Here is a 15,740-nt window from a genome sequence, read left to right as displayed (position 1 = left end):
TTTTTAGTAGAGATGGGGTTTCACTATGTTGGCCAGGCTGGTATCAAACTCCTGTCTGCCTCGGCCTCCCAAAGTGCCGGCATTATAGGTGTGAGCCACCATGCCTGGCCTATTTACTTCTATTTTTATTTATTTTTCTTCTCTTTCTCTCTCTCTCTTTTTTTTTTTTTTTTTGAGTTGGAGTCTTGCTCTGTCACCCGGCCTGGAGTGCAGTGGCTCGATCTAGGCTCACTGCAACCTCCGCCTCCCAGGTTCTAGCTATTCTCCTGCCTCAGCCTCCCAAGTAGCTGGAACTGTAGGTACCTGCAACCTTGCCCAGCTAATTTTTGTAATTTTTAGTATAGATGGGGTTTTACCATATTGGCCAGGCTGGTCTTGAATTCCTGACCTCGTGATCCGCCTGCCTTGGCCTCCCAAAGTGCTAGGATTATAGGTGTGAGCCACTGTGCCTGACTTTACTTTTAATTTAAAATTTTTTGAGACAGAGTCTCACTGTGTGAGATGAAGTGCAGTGGCATGATTTTAGCTTACTGCAGCCTCAACCAGTTGAGTTCAGGTGATCCTCCCACCTTAGCCTCCCAGGTACCTAGAACTACAGGTGCTCATCACCACGCCTGGCTAAATTTTTGTGTTATTTGTAGAGATGGGGTTTTGCCATGTTGCCCAGGCTGGTCTCGAATTCTTGGGATCAGGCAGCCTACCTGCCTTGACCTCCCAAATTACTGGGATTATAGGCATGAGACACTCTGCCAGGCCTCTACTTTTAGTGGTTGATAGCTAGTCTCAGTGTGTCTTTACTCATTTTTGTGTGTGTGTATGTGTGTTTCTTTTTTTTTGAGACAGAGTCTCAATTTGTCACCCAGGTCCAAGTGTAGTGGTCCGATCTCAGCTCACTGCAACTTCTGCCTCCTAGGTTTAAGCAGTTCTCTGCCTCAGCCTTCTGAGTAGCTGGGACCACAGGCATGTGCCACCATACCCGGCTAATTTTTGTATTTTTAGTAGAGGTGAGGTGTCAGCATCTTGGCCAGGCTTGTCTTGAACTCCTGATTTCATGATCCACCCACCTTGGCTTTCCAAAGTGCTGGGATTATAGGTGTGAGCCACCATGCCTTGCCACTTCTTTTTGTTTTTGCTTTCATTTTTTTCCGATGAAACAGTGCTCTATACCCTAGATTCTTTCTTTTTTTCTTTTCTCTCTCTCTGTTTTTTTGTTTTTTTTTTTTTTGAGGATCTTGCTGTATTGACCTGGCTTAAGTGCAGTGGTGTAATCAGAGCTCACTGCAGCCTCAAACTCCTGATCACTCAAGCAGTGCTCCCACCTCAGCCTCCTAACTATCTGGGACTACAGATGCATGCCACCAAGCCTGGCTAGCCTTTGTATTTTTTGTAGAGAAGGGGTCTCACTGCATTGTCCAGGCTGGCCTCAAATTCCTGGCCTCAAGCAATCCTCCTGCCTTGGCCTCCCAGAGTGCTGGGATTACAGGTGTGGGCCATCATGCCTGGCCTTCTTTAATTTGTTAACCATTAATCTCCCTCCTCCCCCACTTTTATTATAGACATTCTGAAGCACATAAAAATAGGGAGAATAGTGTAATAAATGTTTACATGTTTAATATTCAAGTTCTATAATTAGAAACAAATGGTCCATCTGGTTTCATCTAGGCCTCTTTGCTGTCTTTTCATCTCCATCTGGATTATTTTAAAGCAAATTCTAGATGACATTCTGCTGGGCATTGCTGCCAGAGTTACCCCTCCCTTTCTAATGTGAAAAAATGCCCATGTTAACCGTAAAATAACGTGTCCTATTTAGGTGTCTACACATTTTAATTTCACAGTGTTAAGGCCTTAAAATATACCTTAGATATATATTTTTTCTAAAGTAAAAGACTTTTTAAAAAAGATATACAGAAAATTAAGCAGAAAACAGTGAGTTTCCATATACTATCTTCACCCCAACAGTTTCCACATCAACATATTATGTTAGTGTGGTACATTTGTTACAAAGGAGCAAATATTGATACATTTTTATTATTGACTAATTTTATAGTTTACTCCAGGGTTCACTTTATGTTATGTATTCTACTGACTTTAACAAGATGTGTAATGACATGTATCCCCTATTACCCTATTAGGATAGTTTTACTTCCCTAAAAATCTTTTGCACTCCATCCACTCATTCTTCGGTCCCTCTCCCCACTCCTCCCTCCCTCCAGCTTAAGCCCATGGTAACCCCTGATCTTTTTACTGTCTTCATGGTTTTGCCTTTTCCAGAATGCCATGTAGTTGGAGCCATATAGTATGTAGTCTCTTCATTTGGCTTCTTTCACTTAACATTGTGCATTTAAGGTTTCTCCATGCCTTTGTGTAATTTGAGAAGCTCACTTTAAAAAAATTTTATTCTTTTAGATTGTTGAACAGATAAATACAAAACTACCATCATCATTTGTAGAAAAACTGTTTATACCATCATCTAAACTACTATTTTTGCGTTATCATAAAGAAAAAGAGGTAAGTAATACATTGATAATGAATCCTGTCAACTTGAGTCACTGAAGAGTTGGGCCTAATGTTGCTTACAAGGCTACATAAGTGAAATTGAGTGAAGTGAGAAATGTTAGATTTAGAATATAGTGATTGTATTTGTTCTTCTAAGTTTATGTTTTTTGATAATCACACTGAATACTTTGATGAATGACGTGCATGATATTCTTCAGACTGTGCATCTTTTGCTGTTATTTGTTAAATTTTCATAAGGGTAAAACAAGCTGATACATTTATAAAGTTACAAATTAAGAAGTACTGTGCATTTTGTAAACAAAAAGACTGGCTTTTCAACCACCCCCAGTCTCCTCCACCACAGACTTTTCTGGTATATTTTTAATTTTTTTTTTTTTTTTTTTAAAGACGGGGTTTCACCATATTGGTCAGGCTGGTCTCAAACTCCTGAGCTCAGGTGATCTGCCTGCCTCAGCCTCCCAAAGCACTGGGATCACAGGTGTGAGCCATCGCACCTGGCTTCTGGTAGATTTTTTACGAAAATCAGTCTTAAGCCACTGTTTGCATGTCTTTTGTTGATTATGTTAAAAAATGGTCATTTAGGAAATTTTATATTGACAGTTTTTATTTACAGTACTCTTGGGATAAAACTTGATAGATTTGAAACAGCATACTTACATGTGTCAGCTTTCTGATTGGTTTTTTAAAAATTAAAATATTAAGTTTTACAGGCAGTGAATTGATTAATCTTAAATTTATTTGTATCATCAGCACTATACATATAGTGATTTATTTTCCATATAATTTTAGAAGATTTATTGTCCATTTAATTATCACTTCCTTGAATTTTTTATTTTTCAGGTTGTTGCTGTAGCCCATGCTGTTTATCAAGCAGTGCTCAGCTTGAAGAATATTCCTGTTTTGGAAACTGCCTATAAGTTAATATTGGGAGAAATGACTTGTGCCCTAAATAACCTCCTACATAGTCTGCAACTTCCTGAGGCCTGTTCTGAAATAAAACATGAGGCTTTCAAGAATCATGTGTTCAATGTAGACAATGCAAAATTTGTAGTTATATTTGACCTCAGTGCCCTGACTACAATTGGAAATGCCAAAAACTCACTAATAGGGGTGAGTCTTTAATTGTAATGACTTAATTTTATCCACAGTTAAACCTTTTCTTATTACATATTGATATATTTCACTATCATGTCAACATGTCTGTAGGATCACTGTTTGTAACACAAAGCCATATTTAAGACATGCCTGGATAAATAAAATTGCTAGGACTATTTTCTTGTCATTATATTTAACTTGTCTTTTTCCTTTTCCATGGTAAATCTTGATAAGGTTTTTTATATTAGTTTTATTTTCTAGAAAATGTCTTATGAATTTCCCCTCTTTGCCCTAGCATGCTTATAGAAAATGTCAATGTTTCTTACAGCTTGAATTTGTATAGTTCTTTTAAAATGCAGTCTCTTTCTTCTTCCCCTGGTACTTTATTCTTTCTTGCTATTGAAGTTAGTTCTTGTCCACAGTCTTATATTTTGGCTGTCTACTTTTCCCTAGGAACATTCATAGAGTTGAATATTCCTTATCTGAAATACTTGGGAGTGTTTTAGATTTTGGATTTTGGAATATTTTGCTAACACTGGTGAGCATCCCTAATCTGAAAATCCTAAATCTAAAATGCTCCAAAATTTGAAATTTTTTGAGCACCAGTATGATGCCCCAAGTGGAAAATCTCACAGCTGACCTCATGTGATGAGTCCAAACTTTGTTGTATGCACAAAATTATGTACAATATTGTACAAAATGACCTTTGGGCCATGAATAGAAGGTGTCTATGAAACATAAATGAATTTTGTGTTTAGACTTATATATATGCAGATATTCCAAAATCCAAAAAATACAAAGTCTGAAACACTTCTGGTCCTGAGCATTTTGAATAAGGGATAGCCAAGCTGTATTCTTTCTTTTAGGGAAAAAAAAATTTTTTTTTAACTTTTTTAAGTTTTTAATTTTTGATACAGAGTCTCGCTGTTGTCGCCTGGGCTGGAGTGCAATGGCGTGATCTTGGCTCACTGCAACCTCCGCCTCCTGGGTTCCAGCAATTCTCCTGCCTCAGCCTCCCAAGTAGCTGAGATTACAGATGTCTGTTACCACACCTGGCTAATTTTTGCGTTTTTAGTAGAGACGGGGTGGGGTTGGGGGGAGGGTTTCACCATGTTGGCCAGGCTGGTCTCTGACTCTTGATCTCAGGTGATCACCTGCCTTGCTTGGCCTCCCAAAGTGCTGGGATTATAGGTGTGAGCCACCATGCTCTGCCTGTTTTTTTTTTTTTTTTTTTTTTTTAAAGTAATTTGAATCTCTGCTCTTGATTCGTATTTATTGCTTATGGCTTGTGTATTTCTTCATATTGGACCACGCAGAGTAGAAAAACATTGTTTTTAATAGAAAGTAATAGGTGTAGGCTAGGCGCTGTGGCTCAGGCTGTAATCTCAGCACTTTGGGAGGCCAGGGTGGGAGGATCACTTGAGGTCAGAAGTTTGAGACTAGTCTGGCCAACATGGTGAAACCTTATCTCTATTAAAAATGCAAAAATTAGCTGGTCATGGTGGTGCATGCCTGTAATCCTAGCTACTCAGGAGGCTGAGACAGGATAATCGCCTGAACCCAGGAGGTCGAGTTTGCAGTGAGCTGAGATCATCCCATTGCACTCCAGCCTGGGTGACAGAGCCAGACTCTGTCTCAAAAAAAGAAAAAGAAAGAAATGAGTGTAATTAGGGGATAAGATTTTTAAGAGGAAAATGGTAAAATCTGATATTTGTGCTTGCATGTGCTCCATGTTGTTTGATTGGATTGCCTTGTATCATTCCATAGCTGCTTTCCTTATTGCCAGTCATGGCTTATGTTTAAAGTCTGCAGTAAACTCGTCTTCATACATGAAAGCTTGATTTTTGAGGCATTCCCATTATTTACAGATTGAAAGATATTTATGTCCTGCACTCTAGAAATAAGGAGAAAGTGGGTGGGGATGGGACAGTCAGGTGGAATGGAGTGTCTTACAGTATAAAGGAAAAAGGTGGATGGAAAAGGTATAGAGTGGCAGGGTGTGCCTCTGTGTTCTTACTGAACAGGGCACCTTGCCATTTGCAGTCTACTCCCATTTGGAAAATGGAGGAAATACAGTCTACTCCCCTAAAAGGCACATACAAAGGGCTTTGTTTAGACCTGAGATCAGCAAACTATGGCCTGTGGGTCCAATATGGCCCAGCACCTGTTTTTTGTTTGTTATTTTACGTGTATAATTCACTGATTTTTTTTAGTATATTCACAGAAGTGTGCAACCATCACCACACCGGCGCCTGTTTTTATAAAGTTTTCTTGGGTCTGGGCTTGGTGGCTCACGCCTGTAATCCCAGCAGTTTGGGAGCCCAAGGCAGGCAGATCACCTGAGGTCAGGAGTTCAAGACCAGCCTGGCCAACATGGTGAAACCCCATCCCTACTAAATAAAAAAAAAAAAAAAAAAAGAAAAGTTAGCCGGCTGTGGTGGTGGGTGCCTGTAATCACAGCTACTCAGGAGGCCAAGGCAGGGAGAATTACTTGAACCAAGGAGACCGAGGTTGCAGTGAGCTGAGATTGCATCATTGCACTCTAGCCTGGGTGACAGAGCGAGACTCCAACTCAAAAAAGAAAGTTTTCTTGGAACACCGCCACTCTCATTCCTATGTTTTGTGTGTGGCTGGTTTTATTTTGTTTGTTTGTGTGAAAAAGAGAGAGTCTTACTTCGTCATCCAGGCTGGAGTGCGTAGGATCTCAGCTCACTGCAACCTCTGCCTCCCAGCTTCAAGCGATTTTTCCATCTCAGCACCCCAGTAGCTGGGATTACAAGTGTGCAACACCACGCCAAGCTAATATTTGTAATTTTAGTTACGGGGTCCTGCTATGTTGCCCTGGCTAGTCTCGAACTCCTGGGCTCAAGTGGACCGCCCACCTTGGCCTCCCAAAGTGCTAGGATTACAGGTGTGAGCCATAACACCAGACCTGTGGCTGTTTTCTTACCATAGTGATAGATAGGGAGTTGCTGCATTGCACAGAGATGCTATATGGCATGCAAAGCGGTTACCGACTTTTCTTCACAGTAAAGTGTTTGCCCCAGGTTTAGTGTACTAGATGCCTTTTAAGTTTAAATTTGTAATTTTAATTAAAAAATGTCTAAATATTCCTATTTTGAAGGATAAACTCTGTATGTTTCTGTGTATCTTGGAGAAGCCATAAACTTACTTTGTTTTGTACATGATCAGATGTGGGCGCTATCTCCAACTGTCTTTGCACTTCTGAGTAAGAATCTGATGATTGTGCACAGTGACCTGGCTGTTCACTTCCCTGCCATTCAGTATGCTGTACTCTACACATTGTATTCTCATTGTACCAGGTACTGTATTTATGAATTTTTCTTAAGAAAATAATCCCACAAAACATTTATTTTTTAATGTATAGATTTTTTAAATGTATGTTGATTTTAACTTTGGACTTAGACTTTCTTTGTTTGATTAAAGATGAAAAGTTAATCTATACTTTGTCTTTCAGGCATGATCACTTTATCTCTAGTAGCCTCAGTTCTTCTTCTCCTTCTTTGTTTGATGGAGCTGTGATTAGCACTGTAACTACGGCTACAAAGAAACATTTCTCAATTATATTAAATCTTGTGGGAATATTACTTAAGAAAGATAACCTTAATCAGGACACGAGGTAACAGATTTTTTATAGTATTAACTGTTCCTAACTTTATTTATTTGCCTTTATAATTTGAGAATAAGAAATATGGATTACAAGAAATAATAAAATAAAGGTGGATGTAAGAGGTGAGGCAGAGGCAGCTCATTCGTTGTTGAACACCTTATAATTTGGTTTTATTATTTAATCTAGGCTTTCTTATTTTTTCTGAAAAGAAATATATGAAAAATCTCAATCCCACATCTCCAATGTTTCATAGAAGACTATATATAGATTTTTAATATTCTTTGCTTTTTTTTTGAGATGGAGTTTTCCTCTTGTCACTCAGGCTGGAGTGCAGTGGCACGATCTCAGCTCACTGCAACCTCTGCCTCCGAAGTTCAATTCTCCTGCCTCAGCCTTCTGAGTAGCTGGGATTATAGGTGCCCGACACTATACCCAGCTACTTTTTGTATTTTTAGTAGAGATGGGGTTTCACCATGTTGGCCAGGCTGGTCTTGAACTCTGACCTCAGGTGATCCACCCGCATCAGCCTCCCAAAATGCTGGGATTACAGGCATGAGACACTGCACCCAGCCTCTTTGCTAGTATGCCGCTTTGGGAGGTTTTCTTAAAAGGTACACAACAATTTTGACAGTAATTTGTATAGTTTCATTTTGTATTTTTGTTTTTTTTGTTGCTTGAGGTGTTTGAAAAATCAGAAGAAGACTAACTTTTTCAGGGTGGGTTTTTTTTTTTTTAAATGTAAAATCTATTGTGTATTTTGTGTTTCAGGAAACTGTTAATGACTTGGGCTTTGGAAGTAGCTGTTTTAATGAAGAAGTCGGAAACATATGCACCTTTATTCTCTCTTCCGTCTTTCCATAAATTTTGCAAAGGCCTTTTAGCCAACAGTAAGACTCTGTTTTTTAAAGAATTTTGTCTATCAACCCTTAAAAGGGTCTTTGGTAATGGGAGAAGGTCATCAATCAAATTCTTTTTCTGACATGAAGATGTATAATCCCTATTTTAATGAGAGATACAGTCTTTTTTTTTATTCTTAGTATTAGAAAAATGTTTCTGAAGTGATTGTCACATTTTTACGCTTATGTGAATATTTATAGCTTGTATGTACTTTTACATTTTCTCTCAGTAAAAGGTTTGTGTGATGCCCAGTCACTTATACTACGTGGGTTTTGTTGACTGTATCATTTTCCCAATGTGACAAGTGAGTGAGGATGCCAGATAAGAACAGTGACTAGTCTATATAGTAGGCGTTCACTCTTTGTTCAATGAATAGATTCAGATAATTATGACAAATGGGATATAATTTCTTTTGGCCAGCTGAAAGTAACTGTCTTTTAATGTTTAATAGCTCTCGTTGAAGATGTGAATATCTGTCTGCAGGCATGCAGCAGTCTACATGCTCTGTCCTCTTCTTTGCCAGATGATCTTTTACAGAGGTATGGAATTAAGATCATGTCTTTTGACACTGACCCTAATCATCTGGAAATGTTAACACACCTGCTTTGTCTATTTGATTCTTTCATAGATGTGTTGATGTTTGCCGTGTTCAACTAGTGCACAGTGGAACTCGTATTCGACAAGCCTTTGGAAAACTCTTGAAGTCAATTCCTTTAGATGTTGTCCTAAGGTATAACAGTGGTTTTGGAGCAAAGACATTACAGTCTATTAGTGGTCTACTTTAGAAAAAGATAAATCGCCTATTAGAGCATTAATGACTTATCTTTTATGACCCTGCTTGTCAGTGATTGAAGTGATGTCAAAGAATCAAATTTTGCAGTTCTGCAAGAAAATGAGAACTTTTTAATGGGCTTTATAGGCTCACAATAATTAGTATAGAATAACTCATAGTGCCAAAATATGTCTCTTAGTATATCAGATATTTGAAAAACTAAACAGTAATCTTTTATTGTTTTTGATCAAGTTGATTTGGGAGCTTTAAGATCCTAAAATTGATCCTTTTGTAATACATAACCATGATGATTAGGTTTTTATGTTCATATGTTAGATATACCTCCCTCAAATCCTCTTATGATGTCAGCGCATTACCCATCTGACGTGAATGAAAAAAGAATCTAAAGTTGTAATCACATCTCCATTTTAAAGTCTCAATTTTACTGTATTTTTTACCTCCAGTGAGTTAATAAGTAAATAACCCACTTACAGTATGTGCTAACCTTGTAAGATAAAACATTTTGCATAACAACTTTATTTTCTCTCTACAGCAATAATAATCACACAGAAATTCAAGAAATTTCTTTAGCATTAAGAAGTCACATGAGTAAAGCACCAAGTAACACATTCCACCCCCAAGATTTCTCTGATGTTATTAGTTTTATTTTGTATGGGAACTCTCATAGAACAGGGTAAGGCTTTTTTTTTTTTATACTATTTTATCTGGGAAACATAATTTTAAGCTTCCCGTGACTTTACATACAGTTTTGAAGAGAGAATATGTCTGGGGTGGCAGAGTATTAAGTAACATTCTTCTCAAATGGGTTATTTTAGTTTTCATCAATAGGAAAATTGTTTTGAAGATAGCACCTGTAGAAACAAAAATGGCTTTGAAATTGAGTAATGAAATGTGGTTAACAGTTAACTGATGTGATGTCATTAACACTTTGGGGAATGGGATGGGGGTGGAGATACTCTAGAGATGCTTAGTTGCACTGAATGAATTTCATTCCTGATTGGCATGAGCCATTTACCCTAATCATCCTTCCGCATTGTACCTCGTCCTGTGAACTGTAAAACACCTCAAAATGAGAGGTGGAGATATATACTTCTTAATTTCATAGGTTTTGCCTTTTTGGTGTAGGGAAAATTACAGTCCCTTATTCACATTTTCCTTGCAATTTTTTTTAAATTAAAATAAAGTTGTCATTGTCTATTCTATATGAAACTACTTTTCCCAGGAAGGACAATTGGTTGGAAAGACTGTTCTATAGCTGCCAGAGACTGGATAAGCGTGACCAGTCAACAATTCCACGCAATCTCCTGAAGACAGATGCTGTCCTTTGGCAGTGGGCCATATGGGAAGCTGCACAATTCACTGTTCTTTCTAAGCTGAGAACCCCACTGGGCAGAGCTCAAGACACCTTCCAGACAATTGAAGGTAACTCACTCAAACTTTGTGATATGAATACTTTGAAAGCCTTACAAGAAATAATGGATTTTTAAATCTTTGTTAAATGTTTGAGAGTTTATTATTATTTTTTTTTAAAAAGTAATTTTCAGCTATGTTTGTTAGAATAAGCTTTCATTGAATAATGGCATTGGAAATACGTTTCTTTCCCCCTAAAACTTACGGGAGTTGTATGGAGAAAATACATTTTTTCCCCAAAAGATAAAAGACCTTTCATGTTGGGATTTTTTATTTTTAAATTATGGATAGACAGAGGATACTCGATAAATCTGGATTTGTCATAAAAATTCACGTTTATTCTAGAAACTTTAAAGATTGAAAAAAATTCATAATGTTGTCTTTGCTTTCAGGTATCATTCGAAGTCTCGCAGCTCACACATTAAATCCTGATCAAGATGTTAGTCAGTGGACAACTGCAGACAATGATGAAGGGCATGGTAACAACCAACTTAGACTTATTCTTCTTCTGCAGTATCTGGAAAATCTGGAGAAATTAATGTATAATGCATACGAGGGATGTGCTAATGCATTAACATCACCTCCGAAGGTTGGTGTCCGTAAGATAGTGTTGTTTTGTAGCAGTTTAACGGTAACAACTGGCAGTATATGCAAAGCTGAAATCACAATAGACTTGTGTATTTGGTTTATATATATAAGTGAGATAACCATATGTTTAAATTGAACCAATCCTGAGCTTTTCTTTCTCGTATTGTAAAGGTCATTAGAACATTTTTCTATACCAATCGCCAAACTTGTCAGGACTGGCTAACTCGGATTCGACTCTCCATCATGAGAGTAGGCTTATTGGCAGGCCAGCCTGCGGTGACAGTAAGACACGGCTTTGACTTGCTTACAGAGATGAAAGCAACCAACCTATCTCAGGTAAAGTGGTGTCTTTGGGATTCATTTTAAGTAACTTAATTAGAAAAACATGGTTTAATTCCTTTGATGGGATTTAATCTATGGGTAAAATAAGTTAAAACTTAGATTTATTTTCAAAGCTTTTGATCCTGTATTTTGTAAAAGCAACAACTGTCAAAGTTATCTATTTTATTCATGTTAAAACAATGATAGAATGTTAAAACAGTGTTCATGTTTTTGTTCATGTTGAAACAGTGCTCATGTTAGAACACGTTAAAACTATATTATGTTTGAGGGTCAGAACTTTAACGGTAATTCTAAAAATTTGTTAATGGGAGAAATCTTTTTTTTTTTTTTTTTTTTTGAGACAGAATTTTACTCTTATCGCCCAGCTGGAGTGCAGTTGTGTGATCTCAGCTCACTGCAACCTCTGCCTCCCAGGTTCAAGTGATTCTTTTGCCTCAGTTCCTGGGATTACAGGCACCCACCACCATACCCGGCTAATTTTTGTATTTTTAGCAGACACAAGGGTTTCACCATGTTGGCCAGGCTTGTCTTGAACTCCTGACCCCAAGTGATCCGCCCGCCTCTGCCTCCCAAAATGCTGGGATTATTGGCATGAGCCACCGCATTGGCCAGGAGGAATTGTTTTTATAGTATATGGCAAATGCTTGATTAATTTCTGGCTCAAAAGTGGGCTCACAGTAAATAACTGGAATCTAAAATCAACAAATGTTTAGCAATTCAGGTAATGTTAAGCAATATTCAAACACATGAAGTTAAACATTGTTTAATTCATGTTTGTTTATATTTAATTTTTGCTTTCTTTTTACTCCATGTGTTATTTCTACAGAGGCCACAGGTTAAATGTTTGGGTAACTTTGGGGTGGGGGTACAACATCCACGTGTTGCTGAGGTTCTGCTAGTCATCCTTTGTGGCTATTCCATATGTAACATTTTAAAGAATTCTGGGCTAAATAATGTTAAAATTGTGAAAATAATTGTTGAATACATTTGGCTTTCAGTAGGCATAGACTGATCAGTTGTAAATTTTGTAGGGATTTATGTTTTAATGGTATTGGGGTCTGTGACTAATTTTTCTGAATGCCATTTTCAGGGGAATGAATTGGAAGTAACCATTATGATGGTGGTAGAAGCACTGTGTGAACTTCATTGTCCTGAAGCTATACAGGGAATTGCTGTCTGGTCATCATCTATTGTTGGAAAAAATCTTCTGTGGATTAACTCAGTAGCTCAACAGGCTGAAGGGAGGTAGGTTTGAAGAAAGGAAATGGATGATAGTATTACTTAATGTTGAAATCCTTTGTTTTACTCACTGACATTGTAGTTAAATGTTACAACAGCTTTGTTTGATTTCACCAGTTGAAGCTTGCTATAAATTACTTCACCAGGCAGCATCTTTAATTTGTTCTTTAGTTAGCAACAATACTTGAGTGCCTTTCTTAAGAATTAGTGGGAAATTACACTAAAAAAAGAGCTGTCACTTGTTTTATAAATGCTTTTGAACTTGATCCCTACTTGAGCCCCTTCTCCCTCAGGGTCTGATACAAATTACCCTTTATTGTCAGAGTATTTGCTTATTAGTCCCGTGAACCCTACTTCAGACTCATCTACTTGTTCAGGTGAAGGAGCTTGTACCATAATATTCTGTGCCTATTTATGTTAGTTTAATGAAATCTTGCAAATTTAGGAAAATAAAAAGAACTGCTCATATCTTTGTGGTGACTTCTGGTATGTGTGCTTTTGTAGTTCCACAATTCCATATTCAAAGACTTTTGTAGTTCTTTTTCTTTTTGAGACAGAGTCTCACTCTGTCACAATTGCTTGATCTCAGCTTGTTGCAGCCTCCACCTCCTGGGTTCAAGCGATTCTCCTGCCTAAGCCTCCTGGGATTACAGGTGCCTGCCACGGCACCTGGCTAATTTTTGTATATTTTGTAGAGATGGGGTTTCACCATGTTGGCCAGGCTAGTCTCGTACTCCTGACCTTGTGAGCTACCATGCCTCGCTCTTTTTTTTTTTCATGTAGTTTTCTCCACTCTTCATCAAAACAGCAGCATACATAGGCACATGGCTTTATGATCTGGTTTTCCCATTCAATATTCTTTAAAAAATTTGCCATGTTAAGTATTCTACAATGTTATTTTTAATGAAGATTTGTATTTATGAGTGTAACATTAATTTAGTATCTTACTGTTGGACATTAAAGTTGTTTCTGATATCTTTTTATTAAGTTAACGCACCATAGCACTTAAAATCTTTGCTTATATTTCTGATTACTTTCTTGGAATCCATTCTTACAGACTGATTTAATGTAAGAAAGGCTGTCTAACCATAAGTCTTAGATATATTCTATTGCTAAGTTACTCTGCAGAAAAGATGACTGCAGTTAATACCCTTAATAATAGAGTACCCCTTCCCTTCACCTTAGTGGATACTGAGAGTTACTGAGAAACAAGAACGCTGTCACCACCATCAATTCTATATTTATTAATGACTAATAGTAGAACTTGCCCCATATATTGACCATTTGTGATTTTTTAAAAAAACATGGATCATGTCTTCATGGCCTCACAGTTTTTCCTGTGTTAATCTATGAAATTTTATTTAGTATCAAGGTTGTTGATGCTATCTAATTTCTTGATTTATAATTTGTTTTTAATGTTAATGTTGTGTGTAAACATTACGCATTACTTGTGCATCTTTTCTTTCATTTATTCTTTTGCAAAGTCTTTCCACACATTGACATCATTTACTTATCAGTATTTAACACTAGTTCTTTTATACTGTCCTACCTTTTTTTTTTTTCTGAGACGGAGTTTTTGCTCTTGTTACCCAGGCTGGAGTGCAATGGTGCGACCTCGGCTCACTGCAACCTCCGCCTCCTGGGTTCAGGCAATTCTCCTGCCTCAGCCTCCTGAGTAGCTGGGATTACAGGCACCCGCCACCATGCCCAGCTAATTTTTTGTATTTTTAGTAGAGACGGGGTTTCACCACGTTGACCAGGATCATCTCAATCTCTTGACCTCGTGATCCACCCGCCTCGGCCTCGCAAAGTGCTGGGATTACAGGCTTGAGCCACCGTGCCCTGCCTTGTTTTACTTTTTTAAAAAAACATTTAACCACCTTTAAATTTAGTTTCATAGTTGTGAGGAAGATATCAAACCTCTCTTTGCCATAGTCAACTTACTGTTTTAACTCAGTTTATTCTTGCACCATTTTTGTGGGGGTTGGGAGAGAAATGAGATATGTGCTTTTAAAAAAGACTACTTTGGGGCTGGGTTGGGTGGCTCACACCTGAAATCCCAGTACTTGGGGAGACCCAGGTGGGCGGATTGCTTGAGCCCAGGAGTTTGAGACCACCCTGGCCAACATAGCCAAACCTTGTTTTAGCCAGGTGTGGTGGTAGGTGCCTGTAGTCCCAGCTACTTAGGAGGCTGAGGTTGGAGGATTGCTGGAACCTGGGAGGGCAAGGTTGCAGTGAGCTGTGATCATGCCACTGCCCTCCAGCCTGGGTGACAGCGAGACTTTGTCTCAAAAAATAAGTAAATACGTAAATAAGACTACTTCAATTTGCTTTTCAGGTTTGAAAAGGCCTCTGTGGAGTACCAGGAACACCTGTGTGCCATGACAGGTGTTGATTGCTGCATCTCCAGCTTTGACAAATCTGTGCTCACCTTAGCCAATGCTGGGCGTAACAGTGCCAGCCCGAAACATTCTCTGAACGGTAAGCATTCAGTATTTTTAAATAAAGCAAAAGTTGTAGTAAGATATTGCACTGATGGTCTTATTTTCAGGTTTCTTTGCTCTTTGAAGTATTTCTAATTGATGTGAATTTCTCTTTTTATTTTATAAAATATTTTCAGGTGAATCCAGGAAAACTGTGTTGTCCAAACCAACTGAATCTTCCCCTGAGGTTATAAATTATTTAGGAAATAAAGCATGTGAGTGCTACATCTCAATTGCTGATTGGGCTGCTGTGCAGGAATGGCAGAATGCTATCCATGACTTGAAAAAGAGTACCAGTAGCACGTCCCTCAACCTGAAAGCTGACTTCAACTATATAAAGTAAGGCTTTGTTTTTCCAATTATAAAACAAAATTTCCAGTAACTATGATGTCTTTCTCTATGGCAAAAAAATATAAAGTTGGTCATATGTAGTAATATAAAATGGTTATATTTCTAATTGACTGCCATTATGAAAATAACAACAGGAAACTGACATCAGAGATGAGGAAGGTGTTTGCATAATGGGAAACAGGCTGCTGAGATAGCCATTTGGTATTAATTCTCAGAACCTGTCATTCTAAAACCTTACTACAATTTAAAGGTAATGCCAGAATGAATATAAAGAAAAATTTGTATTGCTTTAAAAAGAATCACATTTGGTAGCTTTGTTTCTAAATTAGGTCTGAATATATAAAAAACATTTATTCTAATGAGGAATTTGTGAACATCTGTAAATTAAACTTTA

At 37.8% G+C, this 15,740-nt stretch overlaps 1 protein-coding gene and 1 non-coding gene across 4 annotated transcripts in view; both read left to right on the top strand.

Annotated features, from left to right (window-relative positions):
• The window catches only part of SMG1 (SMG1 nonsense mediated mRNA decay associated PI3K related kinase), a 113,712-nt gene that overhangs the window by 44,977 nt on the left and 52,995 nt on the right, over positions 1 to 15,740 (top strand). For all 3 annotated transcript variants that reach the window (XM_078344780.1, XM_002755938.7, XM_078344781.1), the window contains 14 exons: positions 2,407 to 2,508; positions 3,358 to 3,627; positions 6,805 to 6,935; positions 7,091 to 7,252; positions 8,012 to 8,130; positions 8,592 to 8,679; positions 8,769 to 8,870; positions 9,466 to 9,606; positions 10,156 to 10,355; positions 10,736 to 10,932; positions 11,103 to 11,267; positions 12,364 to 12,518; positions 14,851 to 14,993; positions 15,133 to 15,334. In XM_078344780.1, the coding sequence (XP_078200906.1) occupies positions 2,407 to 2,508; positions 3,358 to 3,627; positions 6,805 to 6,935; positions 7,091 to 7,252; positions 8,012 to 8,130; positions 8,592 to 8,679; positions 8,769 to 8,870; positions 9,466 to 9,606; positions 10,156 to 10,355; positions 10,736 to 10,932; positions 11,103 to 11,267; positions 12,364 to 12,518; positions 14,851 to 14,993; positions 15,133 to 15,334 (2,177 nt within the window). The remainder of the gene's footprint in view (positions 1 to 2,406; positions 2,509 to 3,357; positions 3,628 to 6,804; positions 6,936 to 7,090; positions 7,253 to 8,011; positions 8,131 to 8,591; positions 8,680 to 8,768; positions 8,871 to 9,465; positions 9,607 to 10,155; positions 10,356 to 10,735; positions 10,933 to 11,102; positions 11,268 to 12,363; positions 12,519 to 14,850; positions 14,994 to 15,132; positions 15,335 to 15,740) is intronic.
• Positions 9,196 to 9,299, top strand: LOC118146601 (small nucleolar RNA U13). The gene has a single exon (XR_004732451.1). It is a non-coding gene; the product is annotated as a small nucleolar RNA U13 (small nucleolar RNA).

Source organism: Callithrix jacchus, chromosome 12 (assembly GCF_049354715.1).
Source record: "Callithrix jacchus isolate 240 chromosome 12, calJac240_pri, whole genome shotgun sequence".
Lineage (NCBI taxonomy): Eukaryota > Metazoa > Chordata > Mammalia > Primates > Cebidae > Callithrix > Callithrix jacchus.
Note: the sequence above shows the minus strand (reverse complement) of the source record. Positions and strands in the feature narration are given on the sequence as shown.